The sequence below is a fragment of the Talaromyces atroroseus genome, assembly GCF_001907595.1.
Source record: "Talaromyces atroroseus strain IBT 11181 chromosome Unknown scaffold_14, whole genome shotgun sequence".
NCBI classification, from domain to species: domain Eukaryota; kingdom Fungi; phylum Ascomycota; class Eurotiomycetes; order Eurotiales; family Trichocomaceae; genus Talaromyces; species Talaromyces atroroseus.
The window spans coordinates 322,639-343,883 of record NW_017971446.1 but is presented as its reverse complement, the minus strand read 5'-3'; the positions used below and the strand labels follow the sequence as shown (position 1 = coordinate 343,883).

The window sequence follows — 21,245 nt, the reverse complement described above, 5'->3', positions numbered from 1 at the left end:
ACATTATCATTAATTCAAACATTGCATCAAGGCATGGGCATTATGTTCTCCCTCTTCATCTAACTCTATTCAATTATCAAGCCAGCCCATCAATCTTAGTGCCTCAACATCGATCTTCTTGTACCCCCATTTCCATTCTATTCTTGGAGAATCCGGCATATCGCCCAACCTCATATCCAGCGTGGGTAAGGCGAGATATCTTTCCTCTTCTTCGCCGTTTACAACGCTACTCCCATCCATCGTATGAGTTGTGCTAGCAGTAGCAGTCAAGATAGGTAACGTGAATCGAGATTTGAAAGGTGCCATGTGTCTGAAAATACTTTTCGAGTGACTTGTGTTTTTTAGTGACATGTTGACGTGTGACATGTCGTTGCTTTCGAGGGGACGAATTTTTATAGAACACGGAGGACCTGAAGAGGAAGAGGAAGAAGAAGAAGAAGAAGAAGAGGATGATGATGATGATGATGGATCAAGTCGGAATTGGAACCAGTACCTATTGTCCCACAAGATAGGGGTGCACCAATCGGCATGTATTTCCCCAATGGCGAGTATAGGCTCAAGCCGAGCTCTAAAGGGGGCTCTTGAGATATGCCAGATGTTATTATTATTGTAAGTGGGACTGGAGCTTTGTCCTGAGTCGTTTCTATCGTCATTATTCGGTCGTAGCAGACGGTAATGAGCTCCTGCAACTGTAAAATCCTCCATCTGTTGACCGGTAAACATCATATGCGCAAATCTCTCGTATTCGTTAAAAGAATGGCTTTTCCTGTCCTCAAGAGGAGATACTAGCTCTGTAATGCGACGGAGTGTCGCCGCTTGAATCCGCGGCGCACTATTTGTTTCTATTGCTGAAAAAACGGGTTGCGATGGGAATTGGACTTTCATTGTAGTCGTCTCAGCATGGAATTCAAGAAGCTTGCACTCCTGAAGTAATTTATCCGTCTGCAGCCTGACATTTCGCAGCGAATCCCGGTTTTTGGCCAAAAATGAACTCATTGAAGAGGGCCGCAGGGCACGGGGTAGTCTGTTAGCAGCGAGAAGGCTCCTAATGGCGTTCCTTGTCGTGAGTGTGGCGTCAAAATTAGTGGGATCCGTTACGTATGGGACATTGTATTGGTGACATGTATCTAATATGCTGGATTTGCGAAAGGGTAGAAGCGGACGACAAAGCAGGATCCCACCCGTTGCCATGCTGAAGAAAGATGTTGCCTTTGGTTTTGTCTGTGGCAGATTATGATGTCGAGTGGTGTCTGCATTTAGGGTTCGTGATTCAACGCCACCGCCGAATCTGCGTTGTTGGCGACCTTCGATCCTCTGAAAGGATCCACTCTCAGATAATCCCCATAAGCCATGGCATTCAGGGATTTGAGCCACAGGGGCTATGCCAGCGAGCCCCTCACGCTTTGAACGTTGGGTTAGTCTCAGTATTGCTGTTTCGACATTATCATCCAAATGGTGACCAGTCAATAGCGCGCTGAGGCGATTCTCGTAGCATGCCTTTCCCAAAGCTCGATACCGTTTCGTTCGAGCATGGGTCTCGAATGCCGTCACCATATTAGTGGAATTTTTCTCTGATGACCAGTCTAAAGCCAGTATCTCAGCATCAATTCCTAGAAGGGTGGTTTCGTCAGAGCTTAACTTCAGGTAGATAGATTCTGGAGACAAGTAGAATTATAAGTCTCACCTAAATTTGACAGCCAGCTTGCAACCCTGAAGGCCTCTTCGGAGCTTTCTTTGCGTGCTTTGTGATCGATAATGAATGCTTTTACGATCAAGTCAAGCTCGGGCTTGGTGACTTGTAATTGCCTGCATAGGTGGGCTAAAGCCATGGAATCAGCGCCACCGCTGACCGCGATACCTACACAATTATTAGTCTGGAATCAAAAAAAATATCGTTAATCCTTTCACGTCAATATATTTGGGACATTCCTCTTACCTATTCGGCGCGGTACGCGCTGATACCGCGGGGTGTTCCTCCATGCCTCGCCGAAGCTCTGGAAAAACTGCTGCACGGTGACAGGGCCGGATAAGCTGTGTTTAAGGGGACATGCCATTTACTCCGACCAGGCAAATTGGTCTTGAATTAAGCTGTTATTGAAGCATTGATTAGCTAGTCCTTGTGATATCGAGAGGACGGACAAGAAAGAAAGAATTGTATTGGCTTGCATCGCCGAAAGTTGATTGGTCAGCGGGTTTGGCCTGAGGCACGCGTAAGATCCGCTGGATTATTAGATCTGCCTTCCAACTGCACTGTTTTGGGAAAGATTCTATGCTCTACATGTAAGATGATCACGTATGAGATGAGTATGCGCTTAAGAGGCACTTGTCGCAACATAAGCTGCGCCGGGATATATGGGCAAACATGAAATGTGAACAAAATGGCACGAAAACTTTTTATACTCGATGTGCGAGAATGCTGCTAATTATGAATAGCGCTTGAACACACCCATGGAGACGCATGACTAGGTACACATATAACAACTACTTCCTATATACAAACGTCAAAACGATACAAATAAAAGACATTTCAGTAACAACAGGTATCACGTGTAAAACTAGGAAAGAAACAAACTAAGAGGATATTCGACTCGGCACTGATTCCTCCCATTCACGACGACGAAATAATTTTTAAGGTGTTCAATATTTACTACTCGGAATTCAGAGAGGACCCTCTGTGATTGAATTCGAGGTTGCAGAAGCAGATCGGTCATCACGTTGGTTATTGTTGTCATCGTTTGGCGAGTGAGATTCGGAAGTATCTGCTGGTTTTGCCTCCGGTACTGGAGGAAGAATCGCCTTTTTACCGTTTGCCTTATAGAATAAGATCATGTCTCCGCCTGTTCGCCAAATATGGGTCTTGATGGTTGCCAAGGTCATGTTAATGGGTACAAGCTACATTACACCATGTTAGAAAGTGGGGAGTTTTATTGAATGGAAACGGAATATGGCTTACAGTGTTTTGGCAATATAGCTCCAGGTATTCCTCCGGTTGCATGGGATTTGGGTCTGGATCAGCTGGGTTGGGTGGATCGATTCGCTCAGCTACGTAAGTGAGGATCTTTTTAGCTCGAAGCATGCGATTTGCATTCAGTCTCGAACTGCTATTATCCATAGTTCTGTAGATACGACTGTTAGCTGAATACGCTTGTTGATGGAGGGTGTCAGTGGCATACCCTTCGAGTTTGGTAACCGGAGGCAACTGATCATCGTACGGCTTTAGAATGAAAGCCACCTTCACCACTTCTTTAGCCGGTGCTTGGTTCTGTAAGCCAAGCTTTAGTATTCATCCACGTATCATTCTAGGGAGGATTGTCACTTACCTTCAGCAACAACTCTCCAAGCCAGTGCGGAACAGTTTTCTCGAGTTTATCAATATCGTCGCGTATGCTTCCAACTAAACCTCGGTAAAGATCCGCCGCTACAGCTGTATCCCCCGATTCTTCTTGAATCAAGATACTAGTGTCTTGAGGAATATCCAGCGCAGGAGTTTCGCTTGTTGAGCTGGGTGTTATTCCGGAGCCCAAAGCTTGCCCCGGACGGCGTATGAAAAACATCTCGTAATCATGGCGAATGCGGTCAATCACGCCATAGAGATTTGATGCAAATGCCTTTTCTTCTCTCTCAGACGATTTATCAGACTCTTCTTGTTTTTCCTCCGGCAGTGGAGTTTTCATTTCGGGTGTCCTTCCCAGCTTTTTGGGGAATTCCATTCTAAACTTTTTCCCAAACAGCGACGCTTTCTTCTTCTCCTCTTTCTCAGGCTCAGATGGTGACTGGGGGAGTGCGGTAGGAGTCTGTTCCTCGGTGGCAGTTTGCGGTGGCTTTTCTGCTTCGATATAGTGACTGCTAGAGAAGTAGTCATTTGATTTGTCTAATAACGGTGACCTCGCAAATTCGTGACTAGGCCTTATGTTGGACGCTTGGTCTTCGGTTGGAGAAAAAGGTGAGGCAAAGGCACTAGTAGTAGGTCCTGGAGTTGCGAGACCTATGTTAAGACCTGGCGTGGTAGGATTTGCTTGCAATCCATTGGCTTGGCGTGTAAGATCCGGAAACCCTTGAGACCCTGGCGTTCTCGGTAATTGGAGTGGAGGCAAGTCAATGGAGTTTGGAGCCTTAACACCACCCGAGGATTGCAGTTCTGTTGCCTTTGGTGCAATCGACTTTCGATATGTTTCATCACGTCGGATCTCCTCTTCAATCAAATCCTTGAATAACCAGCGAAGGACCCATTTTCCAAGATTTACTAGAAGTTACAGCCGTTAGTTAATTATTTCTCCGTGATTGACAGCTGAATTCCACTTACTCCGTTGGTCTGGCGTATACTCTTCGCGATTCGAAATCTCTACCTCATCGGCGTAGACTTCTGCATCGAAACATCTATTAGGTTCTAATATAACAGACAGCCGTCCGGTACGAATGTCAAGGGTACACCAGTGAGCTATGGTCTCTACGGTATTGACCTCGGAGGCAACATCATCTATATGACGCTTCCCAAAACTCTGAATTGGAACACACTGTATGTAATACATCAGTGTTGACACAAGAAACACAAGTTGAGCATGATCAATTTACATACCTTTAAAAGATCCCACATCAACACCTCACCAGCCGTATCTTGAGTTAAAGTACGCTTTCTATCGTTCAACATGAAGTGCTTGATCAATCCAAGTTGGCCTTCAATGGTTTCATCTGGCGCTGAATATACAGGAGTTAATTCCCCCAGCTCCTCATTGGTGACAATCTCCGTTGGTTTTCGGCCACTAACAGACGAATAAATAGTAGCTCGTTCAGGGTCCAGGCCTGGAATTATTGACATGTTCGAGAGGAGTAGGAGTGAACTGCGTGGAATTTTCTTTGCCGTTTCGTTGGTGTTCATAGCAGGGGTCTCTTGGGGCGATTCAGCAGGTAACCCTGAACTGAAACGTCGTACTGCGGTGTTTGGAAGTTCTATTTCTGCTGTAGTATCCACATCACTCCACCTGTTGATACTGGATTTTCGAGTTGCTGTCCAAATAGAGTCGCAGGCTGCTACGACCTTGATCACACCTTCATGTTCTTGGAGAGCTGCAATGGATGTACCCTGATCGATATCCGCCACGTTCCTTGTGTCTGTCTTGGCAACGAGGCCAGATCTGTCACTGGAGTAAAAGACCGACAACTGGGGGTGGTCTGAATAAAGTGACCAGACGCTGTCGTTATGCATAGTCAAGGTATGCGAGCACCGACCGGCCGTCAACGACCACACCTTGATGGTTTGGTCGGAAGATGCTGTCATAATCGTGTCTCCATCTTGATTGATCAAAATGTCTCTGATATTATCAGTGTGGCCGACGAACTTTGTGATTAGTTTTCCTGATTTGGGATCCCACACGCGAACAACAGACTCCGGTCCTCCGCTTGCCAACACAGAGCCACCGGTCCCCAGCGCATACACAGAGCCCTTCTCAGTGGCCTCATCGCCGCAAGTATCAATCTTCAAAATCTCACCCTTGCCCTCGAGATCCCAGAGGAAAACCTTCTGATCCAGACCGCCTGATGCCACCCAGTTCGAATGCTGATCCGGGATCGCCAAGCACTTGACGTAATCCGCATGTCGGCCGATCGAGGTTGGAAGTTCGTTCGTTTGAGATCGCGGCCGCCAAACGCGGACGGTCGTATCAGATGATGCCGAGACTATAGCGGAGTTACTTCGAGTTAGGATGATGTCGTTGATCCAGTGGCTGTGAGCCTGGACCTGGTCTCTTCTAGTCGTCGGAGGGGGCGCGGCTTTAGTAGACGACGAAGACGAAGCGGTGTGGTAGTTCAAATCCCAGGAGCATATAACTCCGTCACGGCCTGCCGAGTATCTAGATAGGCACGCGGTTTAGTTATTCGAAGAAGCGGTGGGGTCAAGATGACATCTCGGATGGCAAAGGGCTTACAGGATGCGATTGTCCGAGTCAACAGCAAGACCGTTGACGCCGAGGCGGTGGCCACCGGAGGCATTTGGTAGAGGGAGAACTGTTGCAGGACGACATCAGACGACGCTGGAATGAGATGGGGTGAATCGGTCACATACCATAGCTCACTCGCTGATGAGTGAATTTGCGGGCCATTCAGAGAAACGGTCGAATGTCGATGGATACTCGACTAGCAAAGATGGACGTTCCTGGGCACGTCTAATCGACGTTGGGGCTAACTAGAGCTGCAGCGTTGCGGAGTAAGCCCGCGGAAGTGAAGGGACGGAGAGACAGCCTATGCTCAAACAAACGATTAACACCACAAACGGACAAATGAAGAATGAGCGTGCAGTGCCATTGATAGGGCTAACAGAACGACACAGCAATCAGCAGGGAGGAGCGAGCATCCATCAAGGCATGGATTCCGTCGAGCTCAGGTTGCGCATGGCCATGTGGGGAGGAGGGAAGGCGCTAGAGACGTCAACAATATTACCAGCATGCGTATTGCTTCCGTAATGGGGGATGAATTACGTGCGGTTAGTGCGCCAGGAGTGGAAGCGATTGGCCAGAAGCTGCTTCCCCTCTCGCAATGGTATCGTTCGGTACAGGCTGGGTACATGCTTGAATACGTCCATATATAACTAGGGGATATATGGGGGTCAAACTTACTGGGACATTATACTGGTGAACTTACGTGTGCGGTGTCAAGTGGAATCATGCCTATATCAATGTTGGCTCTTGCGCTCGAAAGGCTGACAACAGTAGTAGCTTAGTTACTATGCCAAAGAGGCGCGTCGATGGATATCGATGAATTATACCACTAACCCTGATGTGGTGCACTGCAGTCCCCGACGAGCTGCGTGAGAATCGTGTCCGGAAACCTTCCTGAGCTGTAAAGCAACTCGAGTCCCACACCGCATGACTGCCCGGTCCATATACTGAATCGCTATTAACAAACAATAAGAAGTATATTAATATTCATTTTCATCTCTCAAGAGTAATACAAAATGGCACACCAGTTGCACGCGCCGCTGTCCCAAATCAAACCATACTTCGCGCCGACTCCGCTTGCTGACAACGAGGGGAAGAAAAGAAGCGAGCCTCCTGCGGTGCAAGAAACCATCGATTTCTTGGGCTTGCAAGCCCACATTGAAGGTGGTTATTACGTCGAGACTGACCGCGATCCTCTGAACGTGGCCAATCCATTTATCAACAATAAAGACCCTGGAACATCCTATGCTGTTTCGGAGGCCGACGTGACTTCTGCCATTCGACTAAGTGCCGGCCAAGATCATTCTACTCGCGCTGCCAGTACTACCATTTACTATTATATCACCCCCGGTTCTCCTTTGGGCTGTTTCCATCGTAACCGCGGACGAACGGTTCATACACTGCATCGCGGTCGCGGTATTTACGTGCTGATCCATGCAGATGAAGTTCTCCGAGGCGACCGAGCTGCCGAAAACAATAAAGCTCGCATCGAAACTTTCGTCGTGGGTCACGATATCGCCCACGGAGAAAGGCTACAATGGATTGTAGAGGGAGGAAAATTCAAAGCGTCCTTTTTGCTTCCTGATACTGAAAGCAGAGACAGACAATCTGAGGGGTTGTTGATCAGCGAGGTAAGTCCCTCTTTCTCGTGTGGGAGATCACGTCAGACGGGGGAAAAAAGGAGAGAGGCGAGCAACCGAAGGCTTATTATGACAATAATGCAGACTGTGGTTCCGGGCTTTGAGTTCGCCGATCATGACTTTATGCGATCGGAAACATTGGATGAGCTTCTGAAACCAGAAGAAGTCGAGGAGCTCAAATGGCTATTGAGAGAGAAGTCAATCAGTGCATAGGAACTTCTGATGTCGCTGCACACGGACAGAAACGTGGGAATATCCAAATATAAGCATAACTGGGAGGGTCTATGCCACAGTCAAATGAAGTTGAACTGATATTGATGCAATTAAATATGGATCGGTCCCGATTCTATTCGACTGCGATTTCCATAAGGGGTATAATAGATTCGATGTAGAGTTGAGAGTGCACTGTATCTTCTAAGAGTATCGGAACGATCAATCAATAGTCTAGGCCTGACGACCCAAGCTTGTCATTGCTCTCGAGCACCCTAGTAAGAAGTGAATGCAAATTAGCTTTGAAAATGTGCAGACAAAAAGATAGTACAGATGTCACTTACGAATACTGCTTAGTCAATGTTCCCTCGCCACCTTTCGATAAATCAATGTTGAACACATAAAAGTTCCCCTCGCTGGTTACAACCATGACTTGGGGCGTATTGCTACTCATTGCAACAACGCTCCTCACTGGACCGGTATTGGCATGACCACCAGCTCCTTGACTGGACTTTGGTAACTTCATCCAGGCAAAGTCCCGTGCAGGTTCCCACATCTCGCTAACACCTTTTGGCAGATAACCCCCAACAGTAGCGGCAAAGGTATTTCCAACATTCTGAGATGTGCGTCTGATCATCCCAATGAGCGTGCCATTGTGCTTTCTGGAGGCAAAGTCAGATGCCTCCATTCCGGGGTCTTGTTGCTCATATCGATAGTCGCCCGAACTAGGGCTGGCCGGTCGATCCAGTGTAGGAGATCTCGAACTCCCGTCTGGGTTGTTCCCTTGGCCGTTCAATTTGAAGACGTGAACAGTCTCAGTGGCCGAGGAAACACAAAGAAGTGTGGACATTGTGTTGAATGACATGCTGTATATGCGAGATGGAATAGACCCGCGGCGGAACTGATACAACTTTTGGCCATCGGGCACAGAAAAAACCCGAATAATGGTCCCTTTATCCGAAGCCGTAGCTAGTAGAGTGCCTTCGCTATTTAGTGTAATACATGATAGAGGAGATCGATGAGCCTCTACAACGTTGATAGCCTCCAATTTTATGGCGTCGAAGATCAATACGTCACCAGTAGTCGGTGATATATGATTTGTCGTGCTTGGAGGAGCATGCGCGGGGGGCGCGAATGAAGAAGATGGCGCTTTTTGGGGCAGAGGATAGGCTAGATAACAATTCTCCGAAGAAGGAGACAGCGCACAGATTGCTGTTTTGTTGTATTTATTTAAGTGTTCGTTCACGATTAGGAAGGGACACCAAGCAAAGGTACAACTTACCATTTGGATTCGGCGATGTCTCAATTGTCGAAAGAAGCTTCATGGTCTGAATATCGTAAAGGTAGATATAGTCCTCAAGTACTATAACGAGTCTTTTCCGGTTCAACTTCACTGCTAACACGGTAGTTGGAAAGGTCAACTCGCAGATGGTGGATTGTCGCTGGCATTGTTGTCAGTATCTGTGTCTGTGTTGGGTGTCTAATAAAGGCCCATGTGAACTGACCTTGGTGTTTGTTATCTGAAGACGGCGGGGCGACAAGATCAAGGCCACCAGAGACGTTGAAAACAACATTTCTAGAATTGCTATGTTCCCTTCCTTGGTTTCATAGCTCTTGGAAAATGGATCCGTTGTAAAAATACGAAATCCCTTGGAGGTGCCTAAGCCAGTCAGTCATTGTCAGTATTGTAGGGGCTCTTGCAACGGCAGTAAAGGGCGCATGCATACCGACAGCTAAATAGCTGTAGTCCTGGTTGAATGTGACAAAATTCATCGACATCTTGCCCCTGGGCGACACAGTGTCAGCGATGCAGCTAGTCTTTACTTTGATGTGCAATGTATCCCTCGTCGCGAGTTCTGCTTGACCAGTTCCACCCCGCTTCACCAATCATACGCAGAGTTGCCGTCCCGTCAACAAACGAGACGGACTCTGATGATTGCAATGAGTTGGGCAAGACTTGGCCACGGAAAAGAAGGGTTAATATATCTGAGCTTGAGTCGAACGAGGCTCTGGACGTGGCGGGACAGCGGTGACTGCAGACATAGAGCAAGCAGAGGCAATTGATAGTTGAGTTGCTGTTCAGGTGACGAGGATGTTGACTAGAGGCTAGGCTCATTGTGGACTAGGGCGTCTCCGCTCAGAGCGATCGATCTTAGTTCTGCCGCTCTTCACCGCGTTGGGGAAGGCACTGAGGGGCATTCGCTTCTTTGCTTTTTTTTCCCTTTCCCCTTTCTTTCTCTTCGCTTCAATTGTGCTCTTGTCAAACCGGTTCTCGCCTCGAGCAACCTACCGATCTGTGTGGAGGCGAAAAGAGCAAGGATGTCGTCAAAGAAAAAACAGGTCAGGCCCGTGGTGCCTACCAAAAAGGAGAAAGAGGCGGACCTGGTGATGGGAGTAAGTGCGCTGTTGTACCACCGTATGCGTCTCGTCTACATTGTTTCCAAACTCGAATTACCAACTAATCATCTCTGTGTTGTGATTCAATAGACAAACAATAGCAGTATCGTGTCGAAACGCAGCGTCGAGCTTAGATACTTTCCCCAAAATCAATTCTTTCGTTATTTCGTGAAAAAGCCTCAGAGGCGGGCTCCCTTGATCAACAGAGGATATTGGCTCAGAATGCATGCGATTGCGGAGACCGTGCGGCAGTTTTTGGAAAATTCAGATACGCGCCCTAAGTTTGTCCTCAATCTTGGATGTGGATAGTGAGTAGAAGAGCCTCGAATAGGTTCCGGATGTAGGCTAAGGATTTCTACGTAGTGACCCGCTAGCCTTCCAGTTCCTCAAGAGTGAGGAGTCGATATGTAAAACCGTGACCTTCGTGGATATTGACTATGAAAAACTGATGGGCATTAAAACCTCGGTGATCCAACAAACGGACAACTTGAGGAGTATACTGGGAGAGATAAAGACATTTCCAGAACCGAGCCCTGTTCTCCTACAAGCTCCGCACTATGTTGCCGTGGGCTGTGATTTGAAAAATTTGAAGAAGCTCGAAGACGCTCTGAAGGAAGTCCTAGGCTCTTCCCCTGCCTCGGTCCTCTGCATAGCGGAGGTTTCGCTCACTTATATGGATGTCCAGTCCGCAGATGCCCTCATTTCTTGGATTCCGAAGCTAGATAAAGGTCAGCAAATCAGCAAAGCAGATGTGTATGAGACATGCTGGGGCCATAGCTGATCTGTTGTTTGTATAGATGTTCAATTCTGCCTCCTGGAGCAATTCTTCCCAGATGGTCCTGATCACCCTTTTGCATCTACGATGATGAACCATTTCCACAAACTTCACGCTCCCCTTCATTCTATCCACAAGTACCCAACGCTCCGCATGCAGGAACAGCGGTTCTCTTCACGAGGCTGGAAATATGCCTCTGCGAGGACTCTATGGGATATCTGGAACGACAACTCATTTGTCAGCAAATCCCAAAGGATGAATCTGGATGCGATAGAACCATTCGACGAGTGGGAAGAGTTTGCATTATTTGCTTCTCACTATTTTGTTTTGTCAGCATCTACTTTTGGCCAAGAACGTCAACACCATGACAGCGTGAATGAATCTGATATCGCTGATTACGATGACTTGCCACGGACTCCATTGAGGCTGGTTTCTCACCACCCAACATCCTTTAAGGGCTATCGGAGATTCGCTGCTATGGTTCCAGACAGTGCTGATTCGATTGGTGTTCATGGAGGACTAGGAACCCAGTCTCGTTTACTGTCTACAGATCTGTATACGAGGGGGAACAAGCTCACCAAACCAGCTTGTACTTTACCACCCCATCATATCTCTGCGCGTATGTGCCATACTACCACCACACTAAGTCAGGGGGGTTGCCTGCTTGTTGGGGGTCGTGCGTCGCCTACAGCAGGCCTGGCTGATTGCTGGATTCGGAAGGACGATGTTTGGAAACCGGCATGCTCTCTTCCATATCCTCGCTTCCGTCATTGTGCAGCACGGGTCAAATTTGATGACGAGGCGGAGAGCGTGTTGATATATGGCGGAAAATCTAACAAAGGCGACACTTTAAATGATTGGCTGCTTTGGGATGAGAACAAAGGATGGCAAACAGTCGAGTTTGTTGGTGAAACTGACGTACCTAGTCGATTTGGGGCTCAGATGGTTAATATTGATTCTTCTTCCGGCTATCTTTTCGGAGGCATGTCTCAGGATGGGGTGGTCAGGAGTGATTTCTGGAAATGGACCCTAGAGAAGCAACCGGATGGATCCAAAAGTATTCGCCTTTTGGACCAAAGTGGAAAACTACGAAATGCCTCAAAGCTTGCTACCTACGTTGGACGCTTTGGTGCGTCGGTGAACGTTGTCTCCAATAAGCTTGTCATCATAGGCGGTATTGGCGTTCAAGGTGTTCTCTCCGAGGGATTGGAGATCCTCTGTCTAGACATTACAGATCTAGGTCGCAGCGAGTGGAGATCCTCAGTTGTGCAAATAATCAAAGCCCGTACTGAGTCTCCAGCCTTTCGACCGCTTCTCGCCGGCCATGTTTCTTGCAGTGTCGATTCTTCTTCGGCTCTGGTGGTGTCTGGAGGAGCGGTTTGCTTCTCATTCGGAACCTTCTGGAACAGATACATATGGCAAATACAGGGTGTTTCATCAGTCGGGAAATCGGATGAGTGGGATTCTTTACAGGTGCCGGAGAACACGGGCACAAATAAAGTAGACCACCCTTCTGCGAAATACTCAACTAACAAGGGTGAATTGAACGAAATAAAGAGCATTCCCCGGTTATCCATAAAAACGGCGGCGGACTTTGAGCATATTATGAACCAAGCAAAACCGGTGGTCATAACAGGCAGTGATGTAGGACGGTGCACTGAATTATGGTCGAAACAGTATCTGGTGCAGACGCTCGGGTTTGACCGCAAAGTCGTGGTTCACGAGGCTCAGACTGATCATATGAATTTTCAAAAGAAAAACTTTTCATACACTACCAAAGATTTCGGCACATTCATGGAAGAAATTCACCAGGGAGGCCGTCAGTATCTGAGATCCATATCAGCCGATCAACCGGCCAAAAAGGCAGCAAATTTTGCGGAAGATTTCCCTGAAATCAAGAACGACTTTTCTCTTCCGCCACAGCTTAGTTTCGTGCAGGATAATGCTCACAGCTCGCCTTTGCGCATCTCGGGGCCTGTCACGATGTGGTTACACTATGATGTAAGTGAAAACATAACGTACCCTCTCCTCGGACATTTGTTCAACTGATTCGCTTTGTCCAAATAGGTCATGGCCAATGTATACTGCCAGATTCAGGGCCAGAAGAAGCTGGTTCTATACCCACCAACGGATGTTCAATATCTTGAATTACCGCCTGGAGCTTCGAGCTCCACACTCAATATTTTCGACGACATCAAGGAAGGGCAAATTGTGCCTGTGCCACATACTTCACCTCATGAAGCAACACTCAGCTCTGGAGACATCTTGTTCATTCCGCCGTTGTGGTTGCATGCTGCTGCACCCATTGAGGGGGTTAGTGTTGCAGTCAATGTGTTTTTCCGCAGTCTAGACAAGGGGTATGCTGCGGGTCGAGATGTTTATGCCAATAGGGACCTGCATGCCTATGAAAAAGGTCGCCAGGATGTGGATAAGATTGTGCGATCTTTTGACGGTATCCCACCGGACATGGCTTCGTTCTACCTTTTGAGGTTGGCCAATGAATTGAAAGCGAAGGCTTGGACGTGACATGCCCCGGAATCTGTGATATATAAAGGTTGGCTTGAAGCTCCCACGCATTATACTCTGTGAAAAATCTATCCGGTATGCCTCCGGAATACTACTATTGGTACTACCAGATGAATAGAACGTGTCCACGTTACTCGACGACATGATGATATGTGATAGGGAGAGAAGAGACAACAAGTAATATGTGCTGAGGTCTACATATTCATCAAATGCATTCCATTGATATCCTAGTCCAACAAAAGAATCATGCTTTCCAACTGGATTGATTTTACAACAAAACAGCCACGGCAGCAGCAACTACAGGGACAGCCGTAATCATTGAACCCGCGGGCCCAGTGGCAGCAGCGCCCGGTGCCTTGGTGGCATCAGGGCCCGTAAATGAACTCAGTCCCGCAGTGACTGTCAGCTGATAGTACGAGTTGGCAATAGGCGCCGTTGTGTAAGTTGCCTTGCTGGAAGTGGAGGAAGCATATGTTCCTCCATCCATGGAACCGCTCATGCCCGCACTCATGGTGCAGCTGGCCGACTCTGTTGAAGATTTCAGAGAGCACTCGTACGACTGGGTGACGGTGATATCGTAGCTTGTGGTCTTATCCGAGGTTGACGCGATATATACGCCGGTGACGCTCACTGTTTCAGGACCTTGGATGATCGTCCACGACGAAGGGTAGTCGCAGTCGGTCTTGGGAGCGTCCTTCACACAGCCGACATGGTATGTGGCCGCGGCAGTGTTGATGTGGGCGAGGCTAGCAGCAGTGCTGGTCCAACCGCCGTACTCTAGCAGACCTGCGCTCCATGGTGGAGAGAAGTAACCAACTATTGTGCTGCTGGAATCGTCGGCTCTAGCACTGAAGGCCGCTAGGGCTACGGCGAGGAGTAGGGAGGCTTGCATGTTGATGTATTCGTTTCCCTCACAATGTAGAAGGGAACTTGTGTAGAAGAACGCAACCGAGCTGAAGCAACATGGCAGTTCGCCCCTTTTATAAGTATTGGACACACGCCCCGCCCCTCGCAGGCTGCTCTTCGAATACTACATAGGTGCGTGCATTAATAGATTACAGCTAATTTAGAAGCCTGAAAGTTCAGCCACTTTATTCATTTTGTAGCCTCAGGAGCCAGAATGCTAAATTAGTTGTTCCAAAATGCTACTAGCACAGACCCTGGGATGCATCTGTGGCCTGTCGTCCTCTCGGATTGATTCTTACAGCTAACTAGTGAAGTCTAGCTCATACATACACGTTTTAGTGAAGCGGTTCTACGGAGGCAGAGCCTTGAAGCTTAGCCAATCACTGGAAAACACTAATCGAGCTAGTAATATTTCTTGTCATCAGGGGGTTTTGCTCCAGAAAAAAAATGCTTGTACGGAGAAACAATTCAATTTAAATCTCTGCCCTTTCGCTCGTACGTAATCCGACGTTGTAGGTAGTTTTGTAGGGAGAAGACTCCTATTATTAACAATACTACAAGAGTAATGCGAAGATTTAAACTCCTTTTTCATATGCCAGAGGACATACGTGGAATGCCTAGGCAGCTGGTTGTGTGGCCATGATCTATGCGCAAGTGAAGATCAAGCCGTGTCTGTACGGCATTCCATACGACTCGGAAAAAAACATCGATCAGCTTCCCACGACTCCAATTCTCAGTATTCTGCAATTCACTTTCAGTCCTGGTGTGGATCTCTCAGAGGCGTCGCAGCCGGCCTCCGCTCTATGGCGCGCTTCTCTAGAATTTATATCGACCATCCCCGGTTTCCAAGGACTCCATTGGGGATTCGTAGATCAAACATCGCCCTCACAACAGGTGCTCGTTTTGATTCAATGGGGTAGCGGCTTAGCTTGGAGATGTTTCCAATGCTAGATAGGATTTCGAATGCTCCTAGGCTACGTAAGAGAGGTTTACAACCGCTGTGTGCAGCTGTCACTGCCTGCTCAAATCTCTTCTTCCACCTTTTCCTGCATTCTTGAATTGGTTTCCTTCCAATTTAGCTATAAGCTCGCTAGGCGGGACCCTTCTTTGAAAGATTTCAGCCTCCGATTGGAGTCGACACTATTTCCACTGTTAAGCAATCAGACGGAATTATTGTCTGCGTCTGGGGACTGGTTGCAGATCGACGACAGGACTGAAAACCGCTATTTTGCCGGTTTGCTGTTCTGGAAAGCAGACATGGACGCAGACAGTCCGCAACGGCTGATACGAGACAACCTGCACAATATTGCGGATAATATCAAGAAGCTCTCTTCGGATACAATTGCAGTCGTCTCTTTACTCACACAGAAATTACAATTCGAGTCCCCAGAATCTCTCAGACCGAAAGGTCCAGTTCGGCTCCCTGTTTCCAAGCAGTCCAATTATCGACACCCGCTCTTGAATTTATATCTTTAATGCGTGAATACGATGCGAGTGACCTGATTGGACCAGATGATAGAGACCAAGTACATCTAGCCAGCGTGGCCGCAGAAAGGGCACATCAACGAGTTACTGCTGGCCCTGCTGGCCATCAGAACCCTATGGGATTGATGAATCAACATTATATAATCCCAGTATCGAAGTTCCCCCTCAAACCTTTTTCCCCCTCAAACCTTTGATCGAAATGATTACCTTCCGCACGGAGAGTTCAAATCGATTTGTGTTAGGAGCATTCAAGGACCTACGCCTGTCGCTGTGGAAACTCGGAGATTGTCCGAAAATGCGCTGGGGCACCGACAACGACAACGCTAGTTGGTTTGCGAGGATTTCGCTCTTCATTAGTATGTGTTTTGCTCCCTGGCCGGCCTGAAACAGAGGGAAATGCTGATAGACTTTACTCTACCACAGATCTTGGAGATCTCCACGCAAACCAAGAAATGCGTACCCAGTTCATAACCCTTGTGGAAGAATTCCGTACGCAGTGTGGAGATGCCATACAAGACCTCTCATACTCACGGATATGCAACTCCCATTTAACAGGCGGTAGTAACATGGAAGTATCTACTTTCTATATACTAGCGAATGAGAACGACACGCGCGCATTTGAATATGCCTACAATACTCACTCTGCGTGCGTACTTTGCCTGTTCCTTTAGTTCTCAGTCACTAGATGCTTTTTTAACCTGTATTCCTGAGAATAGAACCAGGTCGCCCCAGCTTGGCTACGCATCACTCGGCTGGGGACCACCAGCAGGTGGAGGTCTTAACAGCTGGATAGAAGGAGACACGCAAACTTCAACCCATAAATCCGTGACAATCACATCTTGGTCGAGCCAAGCTGGGCGAACAGAATGGCAAAACGAATACAGCATTCGAGCTCAAACAGACTACAATCGTTTGGGCTATTTGATTGACTGGCTGCGAATCATCGCGCAACGCGTTGAGACTCAGTTTTGGGTACTGGAGAAGAAAGATCCTGAGATCTGGCAATGGGAGATAAAGCGGAATAAGCCAAGATAAACTTGGGTGTTCTCGTTATATTAGTGATGAATAATCCCTTCCCCTCTCTGCTTCTTTTTGAAGATTTCTTCCCCGTAGGCTGTCAGGGATGGAACACATAGGTCCGGAATTTGATACAAGTAGGCAGCGCCTCGCATGTACTCATTGAACTTACGTGAACACTGCTTCAAATATAGAGATCGACAAAATGCAAACAATTCAACGATTCTCGCACAATCTATCGTAATACTAATATGCCTTTCCAGAAAACATCAATCCAGAAGCAGTGCTCAGTTAAGCCTCTAACATAAAGCGGCCGGCCGTATTGATTTACCAAGTCCAATTAGGGTTCCAACCAATCACGTGTGTGCAGGTCAACTTGGTAGTTTATTTATTTGTTTGAGAGGAAGAGAGAAAGTCCATGACGCAGCAAAAGCGGTTGGTGGGGGGTGGAGCAGACCCGCTAGCTCCGAGCGGCACAGCCAACCATGTGTAGTCGATACTCGGATCAGCATATCCGCTTGACCCAGACCGGCCTGGGTGGGGTGGTCTGTGCGCTGATTGGCCTAGACAATCCACAATCCGAAATCCGAAATCGTAAACCCGTCTGGTTGATAGTGATGGTAGACAAGAGTAGTAGGATAGACACTTTCGAGGTTCACACAGACAGAGTGAAAACACTCTCGCTTTGCTGGCCGCCCGCCACGATTAGTTGGATTGACGCACTGATGCTGGGTGATTCGGGATGTGCTGGTCGTGTTGACATGCAGCATGCCACACACAGTGGACATGATGGATGCGTACTAGTGGACCCGCTTTCCCGCGTGATATGCATTGCTATTGGCTGCACACGACGTAGGATGCCCGGGACGTGGGCCCAGCTTGCTTGAAAGATAACCCACTTCCTCCCCCGCCAGCACGATGAGTATCTCTATCTAACCCTTTGCTGAGACACACAGCCATACGCAGACAGACAGACAGACAGACAGACGTCAAGACAATTCATTCATTCGTTTTTCCTCGTGCATCCGTCGGGTTGCTGTTTTGTCGTGTTCCTGCGCTGCATGAGTGTTGTAGTCAATGTGGCACAGCGCTGTTCTTCCCCGCTCGGTTCAACGTGATAGACGCTGACCGAACTACCTCGCCAGATCAGGCAGAGAATCTCGCAGAAGTGCCTAAGAATTGAGCTGCTAAGGACTACGGCCAATTCCCCTCGGCTTTGTTGCATTGGGTAGATGATGCGCAATTGAAGTTGACATCTCTACACTGTGCTTTTATCCTACAGCACCATACAATACCCAATATCACACCACAAGCAGCACATCGTGATGGCGACAGTTGTGGTCCAGCATCAAGTACGACACCCCGGAACGCCTCCTCCAGTGTCTCCAGCCCTCAGTCTCAATGTCCGCCCTCGCACTCCGACGACTATCCCGAATAAGCACATTCCAGTCTGCCCCCCTGGCTCTGCACCACAGGCCATCTCGCCCGTCGAGCCGGCTGGTGCTTCCCTTACCTCATTGCTGTACCCGCCAGACCGGTTCAAGAAGCTATCCAAGTCCCCGCCAGTATATTCTATTGACGGCGCAACACTCGCTGCGGCACTAGATCATCTGGCAACCCAGCCCCTGCCAGACCCTAAACAGGTCTTTCCCTGGCTGCATGGCATACATCCCTTCAATGGGGTGCAATCTGCTTTCTTTGTCAACAGAAAAAGGTCTCTCAGGCGCATACCAAGATGCTTACGCGCTCTCACCCTCGTGAGTTTAGACGGTGACCTTACCAAGTCTCGTTTGCGGGGGGCAGTAGCTCTTGATGAGATCCTTGACCCTAGTGGCTCAGAGTTTATTGATGCCGATCCTGTCTATGGGTTTTCTGTTCGCAATTTCCACATCCAAACTGCCAAACTGGCACCGCTATCGGATATAGTGATCTATGCGCGGAGAGATACCAATCCTTCTCAGTTGCTGGAGGCCGCTAAAAAAGTGGCATTCGCACAGCAGCACTGGAGAATGAAGCATGATCCGGCTCAAGAAACTCCATTTTTCAATACGTTCATCTTGTCTGGTAAGCTCGAGCAAGTGTAAGAATTTTCGAGCAGGATTGTCTAACAACCAATCAACTAGAATCATTTGAACAGATTGAACAACGATACGAAGACTTGGTTGCAATAGATTCTGAAGGACAAATCACAGGCAAAGTGATGGACTTTTGTGAGTTCTATCATACTTTATGTTTGGAAAAGGATATTCAGACTAACCATAATAATTACCAGTTCAATGGGAGCGCATTGAAATGTGTAACATGTCCAAGGCTTCCATGATTTCCAAAGGAGTCTGGCTGGGTCTGAGTCCTGATGTACTTCTGTCTTTGGATGACCAAGACCAAGAGGGTGCCAATCAATTTGACTTGTTGATCGAAGCAAATGATCTTGCCTCTATTCCTTGCCCTCGGTTATTGGATAAAGTACGCAAGGATATCGAGAACAGTGCTTTTGGTGAACCTCATCTCTTGCAATTTCCTTCTTCTGGGAGTGTCGTGCCACAACTGGAAGGCAACCGAGACGTGGATGATTTCATTAACACCCTCCGTTGGATGTATTATCTTGTCAATCCAGAGGAAGAAGAGAGCGAAGCAGAGCTTGATGATCTAGACGATATTTCAATTGAGGGGTCCAAAGACTCGCGCAGAATCTTAATACACTGCGCAGATGGGTATACTGAAAATTCACTGCTCGCCATCGCATATTTTATGTTTGCAGAAGGACTCCCACTGCACGAAGCTTGGATTAGACTTCATCGCGGGAAGGGGCGCAATTTCTTTGCCTACCCTTCCGATGTCTTTTTCTTGCGGGAAATTGAGCACCGAATACTTCAAGAAAGCCCAGTAGCTCTGGCCAAGGGCTTGGATCTGGCAAGTCTACCAGAGCCAGCGTGGCTTCAAAAGATGGATGGGTCACTTCCAAGTCGCGTACTCCCTTATATGTATCTCGGGAACCTGGCTCACGCAAATAATCCGGACCTTCTACGGGCCTTGGGCATTAAACGGGTGCTAAGCATTGGGGAGCCGGTGTCGTGGTCTGACCAGGAACTTGACGAATGGGGAGACGACAATCTGATGTTCATTGGCCAAGTGCAGGACAATGGAATTGATCCATTGACGCAGGAATTCGATAATTGTCTGTCATTTATTGGTAAGTTTATTCATTTGAAATGGCATGTATGATGGTTAACATTTCTTTTCGTACAGAAAAAAGCAGAGCCGATGGGTCAGCCACTTTGGTACATTGCCGCGTTGGCGTTTCAAGGTCAGCTACTATCTGCATAGCCGAAGTAATGTCCTCCTTGGGACTATCATTCCCTCGAGCATAGTAAGTTTATTTGCCCATGGAGACCAATTGAAGTATCATCATGAACTTACATTTTCACTCCACGCACAGCTGCTTCGTCCGCGCAAGAAGACTCAACGTCATCATCCAACCACATCTTCGATTCGTGTACGTCTTGCATCCTCTTCATATCTCCCTAAAATTTCTCTCCCATCCACTAATAATATTATAATAACAGTTATGAGCTTCTCAAGTGGGACGAATTGCAACAACAGAAACGACGCTCAGGCCCGCTGAAGCGTGAACTTGAATGGGCGACTATCGCCCGGGAAATTGCGTTGATGAATAGGCCTTATTCCCGACAGCAATGATGAATACTATTCAGTTATTCACTATATAAATACTTAATTCGACAAAACGGTAGGAGGATGGGTTTATCTGCAAAGGAGATTCAACCCTACTTCAAGTCGACCGAGACAAACAACTTTTTAATTGCATTGAGTAACACTAGGATCTACAAACTGGGAATTGGGAGCTGGAAACTGGACTAAACTTCATTCTTCTTTCTATCTAATAAGGAGTTATTCTTGCGCGGCGTTTGGTTTTCTTTCACGTTCAATGGATGATGATGACAACGTTTGATGGATCTATGGCTCGATGCCACTGTTACATGTATCAGTTGAATGGCAATGTGGATGATGAATTGATGATCATATGGAGCTTAGCTTTTTCTTTTCATTTCTATGTCCATGTTATTATTTATATGGGATCGTGTTATATTTTAATTCAATGGATAAATTTGGTCTACCTTTGTCTCTGATTTCTTTAAGACATTGACTCTTTCTCCATGACTTGTCTACAAGCTTGAATCCGTGAGAAGTCGAACAAAACTACACAAGTAAGGATGTAATCAGAGCATTGTCCAATGTTCTTGGGAGTCTTATATATATATATATTTATTTATTTCAGTAATATATCTAGGTCATAAAGCCCGCATATGTCTAAATCTAAATAATCAACCACAAATCATGACA

The 21,245-nt window shown here is 47.4% G+C and overlaps 8 protein-coding genes across 8 annotated transcripts; 4 read left to right on the top strand and 4 right to left on the bottom strand.

The window, feature by feature from the left end:
- Window positions 1-69: 69 nt before the first annotated feature.
- On the bottom strand, window positions 70-2,054 carry UA08_08475 (hypothetical protein; the record flags this gene model as incomplete). The annotated part of the gene is made up of 3 exons (XM_020263368.1): window positions 70-1,655; window positions 1,685-1,858; window positions 1,937-2,054. 3 exons carry the CDS (start codon window positions 2,052-2,054, stop codon window positions 70-72), a joined length of 1,878 nt encoding a protein of 625 aa, XP_020116342.1.
- A 604-nt stretch (window positions 2,055-2,658) lies between these two features.
- UA08_08474 (hypothetical protein) lies at window positions 2,659-6,095 on the bottom strand (the record flags this gene model as incomplete). Its single annotated transcript, XM_020263367.1, has 8 exons — window positions 2,659-2,892; window positions 2,954-3,101; window positions 3,174-3,262; window positions 3,321-4,243; window positions 4,304-4,514; window positions 4,577-5,846; window positions 5,922-6,000; window positions 6,059-6,095. The coding sequence occupies 8 exons, from the start codon at window positions 6,093-6,095 to the stop codon at window positions 2,659-2,661; spliced, it is 2,991 nt and encodes a 996-aa protein (XP_020116341.1).
- An 851-nt stretch (window positions 6,096-6,946) lies between these two features.
- Window positions 6,947-7,783, top strand: UA08_08473 (hypothetical protein; the record flags this gene model as incomplete). Its single annotated transcript, XM_020263366.1, has 2 exons — window positions 6,947-7,561; window positions 7,655-7,783. 2 exons carry the CDS (start codon window positions 6,947-6,949, stop codon window positions 7,781-7,783), a joined length of 744 nt encoding a protein of 247 aa, XP_020116275.1.
- A 223-nt stretch (window positions 7,784-8,006) lies between these two features.
- On the bottom strand, window positions 8,007-9,354 carry UA08_08472 (Autophagy-related protein 18; the record flags this gene model as incomplete). The annotated part of the gene is made up of 4 exons (XM_020263364.1): window positions 8,007-8,055; window positions 8,125-8,992; window positions 9,063-9,222; window positions 9,286-9,354. 4 exons carry the CDS (start codon window positions 9,352-9,354, stop codon window positions 8,007-8,009), a joined length of 1,146 nt encoding a protein of 381 aa, XP_020116277.1.
- A 745-nt stretch (window positions 9,355-10,099) lies between these two features.
- On the top strand, window positions 10,100-13,478 carry UA08_08471 (tRNA wybutosine-synthesizing protein 4; the record flags this gene model as incomplete). Its single annotated transcript, XM_020263363.1, has 5 exons — window positions 10,100-10,174; window positions 10,268-10,485; window positions 10,541-10,905; window positions 10,975-12,953; window positions 13,020-13,478. The coding sequence occupies 5 exons, from the start codon at window positions 10,100-10,102 to the stop codon at window positions 13,476-13,478; spliced, it is 3,096 nt and encodes a 1,031-aa protein (XP_020116345.1).
- A 268-nt stretch (window positions 13,479-13,746) lies between these two features.
- UA08_08470 (hypothetical protein) lies at window positions 13,747-14,370 on the bottom strand (the record flags this gene model as incomplete). Its single annotated transcript, XM_020263362.1, has 1 exon — window positions 13,747-14,370. One exon carries the CDS (start codon window positions 14,368-14,370, stop codon window positions 13,747-13,749), a length of 624 nt encoding a protein of 207 aa, XP_020116343.1.
- Window positions 14,371-16,068: 1,698 nt separating this feature from the next.
- On the top strand, window positions 16,069-16,904 carry UA08_08469 (hypothetical protein; the record flags this gene model as incomplete). Its single annotated transcript, XM_020263361.1, has 4 exons — window positions 16,069-16,225; window positions 16,293-16,358; window positions 16,425-16,515; window positions 16,586-16,904. The coding sequence occupies 4 exons, from the start codon at window positions 16,069-16,071 to the stop codon at window positions 16,902-16,904; spliced, it is 633 nt and encodes a 210-aa protein (XP_020116344.1).
- A 1,307-nt stretch (window positions 16,905-18,211) lies between these two features.
- Window positions 18,212-20,582, top strand: UA08_08468 (hypothetical protein; the record flags this gene model as incomplete). The annotated part of the gene is made up of 6 exons (XM_020263360.1): window positions 18,212-18,950; window positions 19,010-19,096; window positions 19,159-20,076; window positions 20,133-20,253; window positions 20,323-20,379; window positions 20,450-20,582. The coding sequence occupies 6 exons, from the start codon at window positions 18,212-18,214 to the stop codon at window positions 20,580-20,582; spliced, it is 2,055 nt and encodes a 684-aa protein (XP_020116404.1).
- Between the last annotated feature and the right edge of the window lie 663 nt (window positions 20,583-21,245).